Source organism: Capra hircus, chromosome 26 (assembly GCF_001704415.2).
Source record: "Capra hircus breed San Clemente chromosome 26, ASM170441v1, whole genome shotgun sequence".
Lineage (NCBI taxonomy): Eukaryota > Metazoa > Chordata > Mammalia > Artiodactyla > Bovidae > Capra > Capra hircus.
Window position 1 is genome coordinate 38,857,332 of NC_030833.1, and position 16,678 is coordinate 38,874,009.

The 16,678-nt window shown below is 45.8% G+C and overlaps 1 protein-coding gene across 1 annotated transcript in view; it reads left to right on the plus strand.

Annotated features, from left to right (window-relative positions):
* Positions 15,215-16,678, plus strand: part of HTR7 (5-hydroxytryptamine receptor 7) — a 97,408-nt gene continuing 95,944 nt past the window's right edge. Inside the window, exon 1 of the mRNA XM_018041723.1 lies at positions 15,215-15,998. Coding sequence (XP_017897212.1) covers positions 15,454-15,998 — 545 coding nt within the window. The 5' untranslated portion in view covers positions 15,215-15,453. The remainder of the gene's footprint in view (positions 15,999-16,678) is intronic.

Here is a 16,678-nt window from a genome sequence, read left to right on the forward strand (position 1 = left end):
ACCCTTCATCCTTGGAAATAATGTAGAAAATGATTCTTTTAAAATGGGCATATACACCATTAATTGAGCGCCGACTTGAACCAAATCCTTTTGCTAAGGGCTGGAAATGCTTTAAAAGTAGTAGGGAACTTCTTTTTTCCCCGTTAAAGGCCATTCCGTTGTTTAAAATGGACTTAACGGAAAATGGGGAAACTGACCTAAAAGCGGATTGCTAGGGGGAAAGGTCTTTTTCCTCTGTCTGAACTGGGGGTTCACAGCGCGCTACTGCCTTACACTCAATATCCTCAGCCACCAGATGGCAGGGTTCTCTCTAGGATGAGAGGTTAGCTCCATCACTGGTTCAGCCAAAAACTGGTTAGACAAGAGAGGGGCGTAATTGAAATAAGAAGAAATGTACAATCAAATTCCACACAATTGATATTTCCACATTTTTGAACTCGTGTAAGTGAACTCTTTTAAATATTGATCAATGATCCGAGAACATAAAACTGTGAAACTGTAGTTGACATCAGATGACATCATGTGGTTGGATGGCATCACCGACTCAATGGGCATGAATTTGAGCAAACGCTGGAAGACACTGGAGGACAGAGAAGCCTGGCGTGCTGTAGTCCATGGGGTCACAAAGAGTTGGACATGGCTTAACAACTCAACAACAACAACAATAGTTAACATCAGTGCTTTTTCAAACGATCTGTGATGAAGGGCCTGGTTACTGCCCTCCCCACCCACCCACCCAATTGTTCTAGGACCCATTCTTTTTTCCTCCTGCATAACCAATAGAGAAATCTGGCCTCAAAAGTTTGGTCTAACATCTGAATTGCTCTGTACTCGACTGAATAAGAAGAGTCCAATAGCTAGGGACTTGGGTATACAGATAAGGCCTAATGGGTGTGAAAGTTTCTAAACAGTTCCAATTTCTGTGCTAACTTATCACAGATAGTACACAGACAATCTCTAGCCTGAGGCCACATCTTGACTTGTATTCCTCTCAAGACTTTTCCCCTTGGTCTCAGAAGGGAATTTTAAGAGGTATCTGCCCCATGTTATCGTTGTTCAGTCCCTAAGTCATGTCTTATTCTTTGCCACACCATGGACCGCAGCACACCAGGATCCCCTGTCCTTCACTATCTCTTGAAAGTGAAAGTATAAATTGCTCAATCCTGTCTGACTCTTTGCGACTCCCTGGACTGTAGCCCACCAGGCTCCTCTGTCCATGGAATTCTCCAGGCAAGAATACTGGAGTGGGTTGCCATTTCCTCCTCCAGGGGATCTTCCTGACTCAAGGATGGAACCCAGGTCTCCTGCACTGCAGGCAGACTCAAATTCACGTTCATTGAGTGACTGATGCTATCTAATCATCTCGTCCTCTGCTGCCCTCTTCTCCTTTTGCCTTCAATCCTGTCCCTAGAATTGCATGTAGCAGCAAGCAATTCTCCTTTCGGCTAAGTTTGGTGAAGAAGAAATCTTTTGCTTTCCCAACACTTGATATATCCTGCTGCTGCTGCTGCCAAGTCGCTTCAGTCGTGTCTGACTCTGTGCGACCCCATAGACGGCAGCCCACCAGGCTCCCCCATCCCTGGGATTCTCCAGGTAAGAATACTGGAGTGGGTTGCCATTTTCTTCTCCAATGCATGAAAGAGAAAAGTGAAAGTGAAGTCGCTCAGTCGTGTCGGACTCTTAGTGACCCCATGGACTGCAGCCTACCAGGCTCCTCAGTCCTTGGGATTTTCCAGGCAAGAGTACTGGAGTGGGGTACCATTGCTTTCTCCTGATATATCCCAAGTAAGAATAAAAATTTACTTCTGCAAAGAGAATGAAGTCATCTAAAGCAAACCATTTGCTTTTCACCAGAATATCTGGTGTTAATTTTACAGGATCTTCACCAGTTGTTACAGAAACTCAAGTCCCTGAGCCTGAAACACAGTGAGGCTAAACAATACCAAAATGTTGGAGTTTAGAACAGAGAAGGCTTTATCAAGGGCCATCTGAGATGGGTGGCTCATGCTTAAAAACCACCAGCAACCCAAAAGTTTTCAGCAAAGCCCTTTTCTAGGAAAGGTGAGGGAGGCGCATAGTTAGCTGTTGCAAACTTCTTGGGGTCAGATCCTTTGTTCTTGAGGTCAGGTCATGGTGAGGTAATGATGTTCCTGTAAACTTCCACAAAATGAATGTTATTCTCCATCCTGACAAGAAAGGGCAAGGTCCCAACCCACAACTTTCACCCTCTGAGGTTCAGGTCCTGGCTAAGAGGAAGCAGAGCTTAGCTGGAGGCGTCTTCAGAGCCAGGTTCCCAGATGCTGTCTAGCTGTCATCGTTGAGGGAGCCTGGTGCCCAGGACTCACCCGACCCTCGCTCCTCAGGCCACCCAAACGGCAGGGGCCAGGTCCCCCAGACTGGATCTTATGCAGAAGGCTGCTATCGGGTCACAGAGCTGGGGTGGGGGAGCGGTTCACTGCCGCTTAAGGCCTGGGTCTGGCCAGTGGTTGGCCTTGGGACAGGCTCTGGAGCCCTCCAGGACACTGCCCCATGCCTGTTTCCTGGGCCCCTCCAGTTCACCGGGCCTCGGGCCAGGAAGTGAGTTTGAGGGCCCTGGGAAAAAAGCTGGGATCCACCTCTTACCTTTCTCTCTGCCTGACAGCCACCACTCTGCCTGACTGGAGTTGGCTGAAGGGGCTCACTAAGGGTCACTCTGACGGCTGCTTGTGGGCGGGGCCCACTGCGGTGCTGACCAATGGCTGAGCAGGACCCCTAATGGTCCTCTGGTAACCTTTCCCTGGTAACAGGGTAGGGGGTTAATGGCACACAGCAACGGCCCGAGTGCTAAGGGCTGCACTCAGTCATACTCTATCACACTATTGTAATAGAGTGCAGCCGAGTGCAGCCCTTGGCACACCGCCATTGCTGTGTGCCATTAACCCTGCACCCTGTTACCAGGGAAAGTTTACCACAGGACCATTAGGGGTCCCGCTCAGCCATTGGTCAGCACGCAGTGGGCCCCACCCACAGCAACCAGCTATCAAGGAGTGCCCCTTAGTGGGCTCATTCAGCCAACTCCAGTCAGGCAGAGTGGTGGTTTTCAGGTGGAAAATCAGGTAAGAGGTGGATTCCCTGCCTTCTCCCCAGGCTCCTCCAGCTCACCTGGTCCCGGGCCAGTGAGTAAGCTGGGGAGCCCAGTGAACAGACTGGGGGTTCTGTCCTGTAGGACTCCAGAACCCTTATCATGGCCACCCACTGGCCTTGCCCAGGCTGTGAGGCAGCAGTGAACCTCTCCCCCAAGTGCATCTCGGGGACCTGATAGCAGTTACTGACCATCTGCCTGGACTGCAGTCTGTGCGACCCTCTCTTCCCTCCCATTTAGGTAACCTGAGCAACCTGAGGGCCAGTTGGGTCCTGGGCATCTGGCTCCCTCAGCAGTGACAGCTAGGCAGGGAGCTGGCTCTGAGGGAGCTGCCAGCTGAGCTCTGCCTCCTCTTAGCCAGGACCTTGACCTCAGAGGGAAAAAGTTGTGCCTTGAGACCTTGCCCTTTCTTGTCAGAACAGAGAGTGACATTCCTTTGGTGGAGATTTACAGAAACATCGTTACCTGGCCATGACCTGACCTCAAAAACAAAGGATCTGACCCAAGAAGTTTGCAATGACTAACTACACCTCTCCTTCACCTTTCCTAGAAAAGAGCTTTGCCGAAAGGTTTCGGGGAATTTGGGGTTTTAAAGGCTTGAGCCTCCCATCCGCTTGCATGGCCCTGTAATAAAATTTCTCTGTTTCAAACTATGACATTTTGGTATTGTTTGGCCTCACTGTGTGTCAGGCACATGAACTTACGTTTTGGTAATACTATGACCACAAGATCTAGATTGGTCAGAAATATGACCAATGCGTGGTGAAGGTGAATAAGATGACTCATTATTTGATGCCAACATTAGACAACTGAGAACTTCTCTCTTTGAAAGTCATGGTGCTGTTGCTGTGAACTGTACCCTTTAGAATTCATTCTTCATCTTCACCCTGGGCTTAGATAACAAGGAAGAAAAAAAGGGCAAGAAGGAAAATGAGCAGATGATAGTCATTGATCACTTTACTGAGGGCAAGCCTATTTGCTAAGTAATTACCTATATATCTTATTTAATTTTAAAAACAGCTATGAGTTAGGTCCTGCTTTTTAGTAACATCTACATTTTATGTCTGAGTCACCTAAGACTTAGTTCATCATGGTAGACCTACATGTGGATCCCAGCATCTTCATCCTGGGCTTTGGTGCACTATCTCCCAGGCAAAGCTTGGCGTACTGTCTCCTGGGCAAAGCAGGCAGAAGGAGAGCTGGAGGATGGGAAGGGAGGGGGGAGAGAAGAAGAAGGAAAGGGAAAGTGGAGGGCTGGAGAGAGAGGAAAGAAGAAGTAGGGAGGGAGAGGGTCGGGGAGGAAGGAGGTGGAAGAGGGGAGGAGGAATGGGAGAAAAAGAGAAGATGGCATTGGGAGGGGAGCAGAGAAGAGGGGCCAGAATTTGGCCTGGGGTGAGGTGGGTTGGTGTAGCTACAGCAGAAAGGATAGAAGACCTTGGAAACTTCGGACTGGAAAACAATAGTACTATATGATTACGTTTTTCCTATCTACAGTTTGATTTAATCCTCGCAACCAGCCAGATATTGTTATTCCTATCATATCAAGGAGGAGTCCTGAACTCAAAAAGGATGACTCTTCAGTTATTTCCTCTTCCTTAGGCAGCTGTGAAAGAGAGAACTGGCTTTAGCATCCAAAGCAACCTTCCAGCCCATCTGGGTCTCCCTGCAGACCTCTCTTTCTTGGGCTGGCCCCTCAATGTCAGCTCATGCCCTGTTGGTCTTTGCCTTTGTACTCTTCTCACTTGGCTCACCCTTCCTGACTGAGCTCAGAAACACTCCTCCACCCACCCTGTCCTCTGTCAGCTTAGGGTGAGGTTGGGCAAGGCAAGAAAGCAATACTACAACATGACTTGCACAGGTGTGTCCAGAACATCTGGTAGGGTCTTCTCTTCCAGACTGAGGGGGAGGTTTGAGAGATTTGGAGAGGACATACAGTTTACTAGAGGAGGTGATGCTTGAATTAAATTTTGACCCATGAAATTGAGGAACAAGACACAGAGGTCTGAGGTGTATCCAGAACTGGCATAAAGTAGGTGGTACTGAGTCAAAAGTTGCAAATTTAATAAAGCAACCCATGGCTTTGTGTTTATCTTCATAGCCACATCAACCCAATTGTAGCACTGATGAAGGTGAAAGTCACTCAGTCGTGTCCGACTCTTTGAGACCCCATGGACTGTATAGTCCAAGGAATTCTCCAGGCCAGAATACTGGAGTGGGTAGCCTTTCCCTTCTCCAGGGGATCTTCCCAACCCAGGGATTGAACCCAGGTCTCCTGCACTGCAGGCAGATTCTTTACCAGTTGAGCCACAAAGGAAGCCCAAGAATACTGGAGCGGGTAGCCTGTCCCTTCACCAGTGGATCTTTCTAACCCAGGAATCGAACCAGGGTCTCCTGCACTGCAGGTGGATTCTATACCAACTGAGCTATCAGGGAAGCCCTGTAGCACTGCTGGATGTATTCAATTACCTAAATACAGAAATTAACTGAACTATGCAATGGCACCCCGCTCCAGTACTCTTGTCTGGAAAATCCCATGGGTGGAGGAGCCTGGTGGGCTGCAGTCCATGGTGTCGCTAAGAGTCGGACGCAACTGAGTGACTTCACTTTCACTTTTCACTTTCATGCACTGGAGAAGGAAATGGCAGCCCACTCCAGTGTTCTTGCCTGGAGAATCCCAGGGACAGGGAGCCTGGTGGGCTGCACTCTATGGGGTCGCACAGAGTTGGACACGACTGAAGCGACTTAGCAGCAGCAGCAGCATGCATATGGTAGACTGGTAGGGTACACTAGTAACTCAAATAGAACCCCCTCTCTTTGTTCCCAGTGATGGAGTACTTGCTGGTGCTCCTGTGCAGATCAGAAAAAGATGCCCTTCCTCCAGGCAGATTCACATTTGCCCCTATTCACCACATGGGTGGTAAGTTTGCTCAGTGAACCACCTGCCCAACTTTTCCTGGGGACCCGGGTAAAGCATACTGTGTGTGTGTTCATTCTCTCCAGTCGTGTCCAGCTCTTTGTGACTCCTTAGACTATACCCCACCAGCCTCTTCTGTCCACCCATGAGATATTCCCAGCAAGAATACTAGAGGGGGTTGCCATTCCCGTCTCCCGAAGATCTTCCCAATCCAGGGATTGAACCCGTGTCTTCCATGTCTCCTGCATTGCGGGTGGATTCTGTACCGCTGATCCACCAGGGAAGCCCTTAGAAGCGTCAGTCCTATTGTTCACTTCAGGTCTTCAACAGACTGGAATGAAGTCCACCTACATTATGGAGGTTAATCTGTTTTACTCTGTCTACTGATTCAAGTGCTAATCTCATTCAGAAAAAACTCAAACACACAGCCAGAATGTTTGACACTGATCTGGGCACCCAGTGGCCCAGTCAAGTTGATAGAATCATTGTAGGAATGATGCCTTGAAATCATCCCATAAGTGAAGAAAAACTGCTCAGGCAACTACATTTTTTTTTTTTTAAACTGAAGACTAGTTTGCAAAGAATATTTATTGAAGGCACAAGAAAGAGCAGGTCCTAAACAGAAACTAGTATTCACAAACGATACAACTAAAAGTCTATTTTCAGTATGTTGGAAATATAGCTTAGAACTTTCAGGGTAAATTGCAAGAAAAAGCTAGGTTATTTCTGGCATATTCTATTACAGCTGATAAGTAAGTAGATATATAAAAGCTATTGGTGTGGTTTGAGAATTTTGATATGACCAAATATCTTTTGAAAACGCTGCCCAAACAAGGCACATCATTAGGAAGTGGCTTATTTTTGTGTATGGAGAGAAATTTTGACCATTTTAAAGTAGATGTGTCAGAACTGGTAACTATGACTACAGATGGGACTCCTGCAGGGGTCAGTGTTAACATCAGACTCATGAAACATAAGCACAATGTGACAAGATTTTGTCAAGCCAGAATTTTAGCCAATTTATTGTCCTGTAGATCAGAACCACTTTGAGCTTTAAACTTAAAAACTACACAAGTAATAGCCATGGTAATTAACTATAACCCACACAATCTGTGTTCCAAAAAGCTGCAGCACATATAGTGGATGCTGAGGAAATTTTGAACTGCTGAAAGAAATTTACTTTACTGATGCTGTCAAGGAAAAAAATCTCCATCTTGGTTTACCAGTGGAGGCTGGGCCAGATGTGGTTCTTTTGGTCCATGCTATAACCCCTTTAAATACTCTTTCTCCCCCACTTTTGAAAAATCATATAAACTGATTTATGTACAGCAAAATTTTGTTTTGGGGAAACTCATCTGACTAGGAATAATTAAGCTCATTTTTGGCCGAGAAATTGGTTTCCAAATAGGAAAATTATGGTCTAATCTCATAGTGCAGCACTAAATTGTGGAGCTGAAGACTGATCCAAAAAGGGTGCTCTGATTTAAACCTTGAAACTTTATGCTAATACTTCTTAATTTGCCCTCTTCAATTAATGTCACTAATGTAATTTTAAATTACAAAAGGAAGTTTTGCTATTTAAACACCTACATAATAGCCTCAATTCTGCATCTTGGCCCAGAAAACCCAAAATATTTACTATCTGACATAAATTATGGAAAATGTTTGCTGAACACTTTGTTATTTTTTCAAATTATTTTATTCAAGTATGGTTGATTTACAAAATTGTGTTAATTTTTGCTGTGTAATAAAGTGATTCAGTTTTTTTTTCTTTTTTTTTTTGTGATTCAGTTTTATATACATGCATTCCTTTTCATATTCTTTTCACAAGATAGTGAATGTAGTTTCCTGTTCTGTACAGGAGGACCTTGTTTTCATCTGATGAACACTTTTTATTTATTTTTTAAAGTTTAAATTTATTTATTTTAATTGGAGGCTAATTACTTTATTATTTTTTAAATATTTACTCATTTATTTGGCTGCACCAGGTCTTAGTTGCAGCATGTGGGATCTAGTTCCCTGACCAGGGATCAAACCTGGGCCCCCTGCATTGGGAGCTGAGAGTCTTAACCACAGGACCAGCAGGGAAGTCCCATAATTACTTTACAATATTGTATTGGTTTTGCCATACATCAACATGAATCTGCCACAGGTATACATGTGTTCCCCATCCTGAACCCCCCTCCCTCCTCCCTCCCTGTACCATCCCTCTGGGTCGTCTCAGTGCACCAGCCCCAAGCATCCAGTATCAGGCATTGAACCTGGACTGGCAATTTGTTTCATATATGATATTATACATGTTTCAATGCCATTCTCCCAAATCATCCCACCCTCACCCTCTCCCACAGAGTCCAAAAGACTGTTCTATACATCTGTGTCTCTTTTGCTGTCTCGCATACAGGGTTATCATTACCATCTTTCTAAATTCCATATATATGCATTAGTATACTGTATTGGGGTTTTTCTTTCTGGCTTACTTCACTTGGTATAATTGGCTCCAGTTTCATCCACCTCATTAGAACTGATTCAAATGTATTCTTTTTAATGGCTGAGTAATACTCCATTGTGTATATGTACCATAGCTTTCTTATCCATTCATCTGCTGGTGGACATCTACGTTGCTTCCATGTCCTGGCTATTATAAACAGTGCTGCGATGAACATTGGGGTACACGTGGCTCTTTCAACTGTGGTTTCCTCGGTGTGTATGCCCAGCAGTGGGATTGCTGGGTCATAAGGCAGTTCTATTTCCAGTTTTTTAAGGAATCTCCACACTGTTCTCCATAGTGGCTGTACTAGTTTGCATTCCCACCAACAGTGTAAGAAGGTTCCCTTTTCTCCACACCCTCTCCAGCATTTATTGCTTGTAGACTTTTGGATCGCAGCCATTCTCACTGGCGTGAAATGTTACCTAATTGTGGTTTCGATTTGCATTTCTCTGATAAAGAGTGATGTTGAGCATCTTTTCATGTGTTTGTTAGCCATCTGTATGTCTTCTTTGGAGAAATGTCTACTTAGTTCTTTGGCCCATTTTTTGATTGGGTCATTTATTTTTCTGGAGTTGAGCTGCAGGAGTTGCTTGTATTTTTTTTTTAGATTTTTAAGGAACCTCCATACTGTTCTCCATAGTGGCTGTACCAATTTACATTTGCACCAACAGCATATAAAGGTTCCTTTCTTGCCGCACCTTCTCCAGCATTGATTGTTTGGACACACATGATTTTTTATGATTGCCTCCCAACAAGTCTACCCTTGCTATTTCCAATGCATTTTACACGACATATTATGGGCAAGTCTTCCATATAGTTATGAACACCTGTCAGCATTGCACCCCCTGTCCTTCAGTCTATTGATGAAACTTCTGCTTGAACTGAAATGTTAGCTCTGTGAATTCTTTGGTCCCCCCAAGAACAGCTCTTTTCCTCTGGGCTCCATCTTTGTTTCATATCTATGAGGCTTTTCATACTGCACTGTATCTAGTCTGTCTCTTTCACCAGGTAGTGAACACCTGCAGAATGGAGAATTTGTCTTAATTATTCATCCTTAGCACTGAACACAATATATAGTTGGTACATGTTTATTGAATGACTGAAAGAATGGATCAAGGATAATTTTGCCTGGAAATGGGGACATGAACATGATGGAAATGTTCATTTCACATATTATTTTGAAGACTATAGAAGAATTGCTAAAATTATACAGAAGATTACAAAATGTGGAATCAGGTGCATCCTATCAATTTTTAAAAGAAGGACTTTCCTATTTTTCTTTTCTGATTTTCTTTAAATATCACATGTCCCTCTAGCTTCTGCCCAATTCCCTGTTACTCTTTTGAATGAAACTACTACAAAAGTTGTCTGCCGTCCCAGTTGCCATTTTCTCTCTTCTCATGATGAACCCATTCTACTCCACTTTTATTCCAGCTATTCCACTGGAATAGTTCTTTCCTTACTTGGCATTCTGTCCAGTTCATCAGTTTATTTTCCTTGACACATCTTCCTCTGACTTGGAGCATCCAGTCTCTTGTGGTTTACCTCCTAACTCAAGGGTCTCTCCTCAGGTTTTCTTGGTCCTTCATCCTCTCCCTGACTTCAGGATGTTGGAGCAGCCATCCTAGGGTAAATCCATCAGGCTTCTTCTCTATCTCCTCTTCTTCTTGAGAAATTATCTCCTGAACTTGTATCTGACTATCTGATATCTCTACCTGGATGTCCAACAGGATCTCCAGCTTACTGTGTCCTTTTTAAAAAAGAACTCCTAAAACAGTATCTGGGATTAGACAGTCGATAAATGTTAACTCAATCAATGAGTGAATATTCATATTATCTGTTTCTCTTTAAGTTAAGGAACTTAATTTTGCTTTTCATTAATCCTTCAGGTTTGGACCGTGGAAGCAGACGCTTTCCATTGAAGTTCTGTGTGGAATTTGTATGAGGAATGAATTCACCACTAGAGGGTGTGCACGTACCACTTATATTTCAAGATGGTCGTGGTAAGAAAAAGTTGAGTAATTAGGAAAATAAATGAGCATTTTTGGATGTATCTGTTCTCTGATTTTCTCTTCATATTTTTTTGAAGAAAAATTTTAAAGGTTACATTTGCTTTGTAAAGAGAATGAAAAATTTCTAAACGAAAAGAACCGATGGAAAAAAAATACATTTTTTCTAGTCAGAATTAAGTGAAAATGCAAATGAAAGTATCACAATTCAAAGACATACATCTGAATCAAAACAAAACTCACCATTCACTTTTAAGCTGCGGAATGATTTTTAAATCACGAATGACGCTTGGTTATAGGCATTTTTCTACACTCAATTTATTTGACAGCCATTTATTGAGCACCTAGTGTGTGGAGGGAATAAGGAAATATCTTTATCTTTGGGGTGTTCTCACTTGGACAGAAAATCCAGTCACCTAAACATAAAACCATAATGCAACAGTGAGTGCTATAATAAAGATGTGAAAAAAAGTGCCAGAAGAGGCTTCAGCGCTTGGAAAGGATGAGACTAGTCCCGGTGAGGGGGCCTGTCACAGAGAAGAGGACACTCTTATGTACCAGACTAACTGCTTCTATTCCAACTGGGCCTCCCAATATCTGCGTTGACAGTTGCTAGGATGTATGTTCTTTCTCTGTGCTACTGCTTTACAGCCTGACTGGTCCACAGGGTAGGATTTGATTATTTATATATACTAATCTTAGCACAATACCCATCTAAGCATTGTTTTCCTAGCCTTCTCTTGTCTAATTCTGGGGACAACACCCAGACAATTAGTTCAGCTGAATAAGCCAATTGGATGTACAAGTAAGCAGCTGAGAAGCTTTGGGGATGTGCAAGAGTAACCCTGTAGGAAGACAGCTGCATCGGGCATTGGAAATTACTGGAGCCTCAGTTATCATGACGTTAGTATGCTTAACAACTACTATGGTGCCAATGAATCCTATGGCACAGAAAGCCTTATTTTTACTTGTGTTTCTTAAAGTAAATCTAGACTATCAGAGTATGCTGGGTTATGGGAAAATAAACTCTCCTAAGCTTATGTTCTCCAGATGGATATGTGTGGGTCTGCAAAGATGTGATTAAGCACACGCATTTAGATGAGCCAGATGAGTACCTACAGGAAGAAGAGCTTATAAAAAGATGATAATTCCTATTGTAGGATGCGGCTGCTCTTCTGTCCTCCCCCAGAGCAGTTTTGAGAGCAGGAGATTGCCAGTTGGAAGCCTCAGAAAGCTGTCGTTTCAGGTGCCCTCATTGACAATTTTAGGAAAATGCTGTTATAGGAGATGAGAATCTAGACAAGGACTGGTACTTTTTAAAGTTACCAGAGTTATATTTTTTTAATGCAAGAAATACAAGGGATAAAAACTAAAGACATGATTTGATTTAAATGCCAACACTTCTCTTATTATCTCTAAAATAACAGCCAGAGTAGGCTGGCAGGAGGAAAGGAAAGGCAGCAACACCCTGATATGGATTTTTAAACCCCAGGAAACCAAGGGCAAAAGAACCCATTTAGGTGAGTGTTAGGTATTTTAATGAACGTTTTGTGAAGCTGTATCTTTAGCATTTTTTTTGTGAGAAAACTATGGAAAAGAATAAATGAGATTTTAGCATTTTTATTAAGATATGGTTATTTGTTAGTCAAGGTTAGAGGCAAACTGAAAGAATTCCAGGTTGCTCTGTCTGGATTTTGGAATGATACAATGATAGATGAAATTCAAACTCAACATAAGCAATGCTGCAGAGGCTGAGATTTTCAATAACTGTGTTTATGCATTGTGACAGCTTATAAATTAGAAACCTAGCAACTCTTAGGAAATACACTCAGCCATCACCAGGGATAATATAATAGAGGTGACTTCTCTATAAAAAGGGGAGTTTGGAACTAATGCTATATTGAAAATGGAAGAGGAAGTAAATTTGAAAGTACTATTTTACCGATTATTTGGTGCATTTATATGTCTACAATGAAAAAAACAAAAGCAAAAAACATCAGAAGCTGCTATGAAACCTAAGTGGGCTGGGTAAGGGCTGGCCAGAGTATAGGTGGTAAATTATACTGACTGTAGATTCAAATATAGAATATTGCTTTTCAGATTCTTTGTATAATTAATTAATGTAGAATATTACTTAAGAGAACCAAGATAGAAAGTAAGGTGACCCTGATTAGAGTTCCCAAGAAGGAAAAAGTAAGAAAAGCGAAAATGAGTTAAAATGAGTTAAAGTCAAAATGAGAAAAGCTGAGAACATCGTGTGAAATTTACTACATTAAGGAATTTTTATGAGGCCTTGAGACAATTCTAAACCACAAAACCAAAAACCTGATCCGTTTCATTGTAGTCACGAATGATCTTGGACAAGTCACTTGTCCCAGCCTCTACTTCCCTCTCTGCATTGCAGAGAATGATTTTTCAGCTGTCTTCCAACTGCAGACTACTTTTCTTTTGTCTGAAATTACGTTTAATACTAATTTACGTAAGGTTGAAGACACTTCTTCACCCATCCTCTTAACTATGAAACAGTGCGGCTCTGTGGTCTATATGTTACCTTCCACTCTTCCTCTGAATATACTGATCCGCCTACCCCAAACAGAGGAGAGCCCCCTGACACATTCACAGTAGTGAAAGAGCTGTCAATATTGGCCCAAGATTTAGGGATTTAGTTTTTTCCACTTAAAAAATATTTTTGCGAATGTTTAGAGGGAAGAATATGAACATAGTAATCAGAATAACCTGGGTTGGAAACCTATTACCAGCTGACTGAAATAGCAACTGTTTCCTTATCTGGAAAAACAGGACAAATGAAAAACCTTGAAGAAAGAAGTGTTACCCAACCTAGCACTCACATCAATACATTTTGAGGTTTCTGTTCCCTTTCTTCTTATTTATGATACACTAGCGCCTAACTGGAGAAGGCGATGGCACCCCACTCCAGTACTCTTGCCTGGAGAATCCCATGGACAGAGGAGCCTGGTGGGCTGCGGTCCATGGTGTTGCAAGGAGTTGGATATTACTGAGCGACTTCCCTTTCACTTTTCACTTTTATGCACTGGAGAAGGAAATGGCAACCCACTCCAGTGTTCTTGCCTGGAGAATCCCAGGGACCGGGGAGCCTGATGGGCTGCCGTCTATGGGGTCACACAGAGTCGGACACAACGGAAGTGACTTTGCAGTAGCAGTAGGGCCTAACTAGAAAACAGATTTGCTTATTTTTAAGGGTCTTTAAAGAAATCACTGCTAGCTTCCGATAAAATATTTGAACAAAATGGAATGAAATAAGTCTCACGAATAAAAAAACCAGCTCCACCCTGACTGGGTTTCAATACCAAGGGGATTTTAGGCAATAGGGATTAAATCAACATACATCTCCAGGATTCTTCTGCAGAACATTATAAGCGGTCGTTTCTTATGTGCAAGATTTCCAGAACGCCATGGATAATTAGCCCTCATTTCAATATATTAGGCTGTAAATACTTCAATATATTAGGCTCTGAAGTCTGAACATAGGCTATGAAGTCTGAGTACAGCCAAGGTCTATATTCAGATGGAGAAGGCAATGGCACCCCACTCCAGTACTCTTGCCTGGAAAATCCCATGGGCGGAGGAGCCTGGAAGGGTGCAATCCATGGGGTCACGAAGAGTCGGACACGACTAAGTGACTTCACTTTCACTTTTCACTTTCATGCATTGGAGAAGGAAATGGCAACCCACTCCAATGTTCTTGCCTGGAGAATCCCAGCGACGGGGGGAGCCTGGTAGACTGCGGTCTTATGGGGTCGCACAGAGTCGGACACGACTGAAGCGACTTAGCAGCAGCAGCAGCAACAGCAGCTATATTCAGAGGGGAAAGGCCGGTTTCTAGACGCCTGGGGGGGGGGGCGGGGTTGTCACAATGGGTTTTTTAAAGCTCTTTGAAGGCCCTTCTCCAGAGCTCCTAGCTCCTCCTAGGTGCCAGGACCCTAAGATGTCCCTCGCTGTCCCTTTTCTCCATCTGAGCTCTCACCCCCGCCCCATCCAGCTGCTTCTCTTTTTTCATCTTCGCTTTCTCCCATCAGTGGTCAAAATAAGAATAGGAAATTATCTGTTGCTTGGTATCGTGCTCAGAAAGGGTTTTTTTTTTGTCTTTTTAAAAATTAAGATAAAAAAAAAAATTTCTCCCCAGATTCTTCATTTTGCAATGAGTCCGGACATCCGCTGGCTCCCTAGTCCTCCCCCACCAAACTATCTTTACTACTGCAAGGGGATTCGGGTCTGTCGGAGGGCTTGTGAGCCTCCAGCGGAAAGAAAGATCCCCCGGGCGAGGCGGCTCGGGATCCCGGGAGGCGCCAGGAGCACCTCCCCGCCGCCCAGTGGGTGAGGGGAGGCGCGGGAGAGGCGGCGGCCCCGGCCCAGCCGGGGAAGCCCGTCCGGGATCCCGGGGCGCGCGGTCAGCGGCCGGACGCGGCGGCGGCGACGGGGACGCGGCGTGGCTGCCGCAGGGGAGCGGCGGCGGCGGCGGCGGCGGCGGCGGCGGCGGCGGCGGCGGGCGCGAGGGGCGGGGCGCACTCCGCAACTTCTGCCGCTGCCTCCCGGGCGCTCTCGGCCGAGCGGCGCGGCGGCTGCGGGCTGCGGACTGCGGTGTGGCCAGCCGAGCCTGGCCCGCCGGCTTGCGAACCCGCGCGTCCCAGGCATCCGTCGGGGGCTGGAGACGCGTCCTGCAAGTAGTCCCCGGGGCGGCCGCGCTCCCGTGTTGTCCGCTGCGGCTGCGGGACCGGGACTTGCGGAGCCGCGAGGCCGAGCCGGGGCGCCCCCCTGCGGTCGGCGCGGGCCTCATGGCTGGGCCGAGCGGAGCGGAACTGGCGAGGTGAAGCCCCCGGGCCGGCAGCCGCAGCGCTTGGCGGGGGCGCCGGCTCCATGGGCAGCGGCGCACAGCGGCACGATGATGGACGTTAATAGCAGCGGCCGCCCGGACCTCTACGGGCACCTCCGCTCTTTCTTCCTGCCGGAGGTGGGGCGCGGGCTGCCCGACCTGAGCCCCGACGGCGCCGGCCCGGTCGCGGGCTCCTGGGCGCCGCACCTGCTGCACGGGGTCGTGGAGGTGACGGCTAGCCCCGGGCCCATCCGGGACGCGCCGCGGGACAATACCTCCGGCTGTTGGGAGCAGATCAACTACGGCCGAGCCGAGAAAGTTGTGATCGGCTCCATCCTGACGCTCATCACGCTGCTGACGATCGCCGGCAACTGCCTGGTGGTGATTTCGGTGTGCTTCGTCAAAAAGCTCCGGCAGCCCTCCAACTACCTGATCGTGTCCCTGGCGCTGGCCGACCTTTCGGTGGCCGTGGCGGTCATGCCCTTCGTCAGCGTCACCGACCTTATTGGGGGCGAGTGGATCTTCGGCCGTTTCTTCTGTAACGTCTTTATCGCCATGGACGTCATGTGCTGCACGGCCTCGATCATGACCCTGTGCGTGATCAGCATCGACAGGTAAGGGCCGGGCAGCCCTGTGACGGGGTCCGGCAGGGGGTGTGCTGCCAGCTTAGGCCCGCGCGCTCGCCTTTCCCGGTCAGATAAACCAGACTTCACGGCGGGATGACGGGCTGCGCCTAAACCATCAACCCCCACACGTCAACCCTACACCAACCAAACTACTTCAGTTACAGCTTAGCCTGTATATACCTTTAAAAGAAGAGCTTGAAATGCCCTGGTTTATTGCAGTGAGAATTTTAAGACCAAAGTTAGGAGTATTTTAAGCATTAGCAATTCCACCAGGGGGTCCCTTGGCTTGGTTTTCAGAAGGAAGAAATTTGATCCTCTCTGAGCCTAACAAACCCTTGCTGTGAGCCTGAAAGAATCAGTTCCTTAAGAAACCAGCAGGAGAAAAGCCACCTTGCTTCCCAGATTGTAGACGCTACGTCCCAGGCCAATAAAAAGACCTAGGGTGGTCCCAGGATTGGGGAGTCTACATGTCTTAACGTTGCTGATTCTGAATCACTTTCTTTTGGAAGTCTGGTTTTGGTGTCTGGCAATGCTGTCTGTATCTACAGGCTTATTGGAGCTGTACTCCCTGTCTGAATGGTTGATTCTAGCATTTCATCATATCCCTTGGGAATCTTCTCTTGAGAACTCCCCCACTGGAGTAATTGAAACAGAGACTGACCATCTGT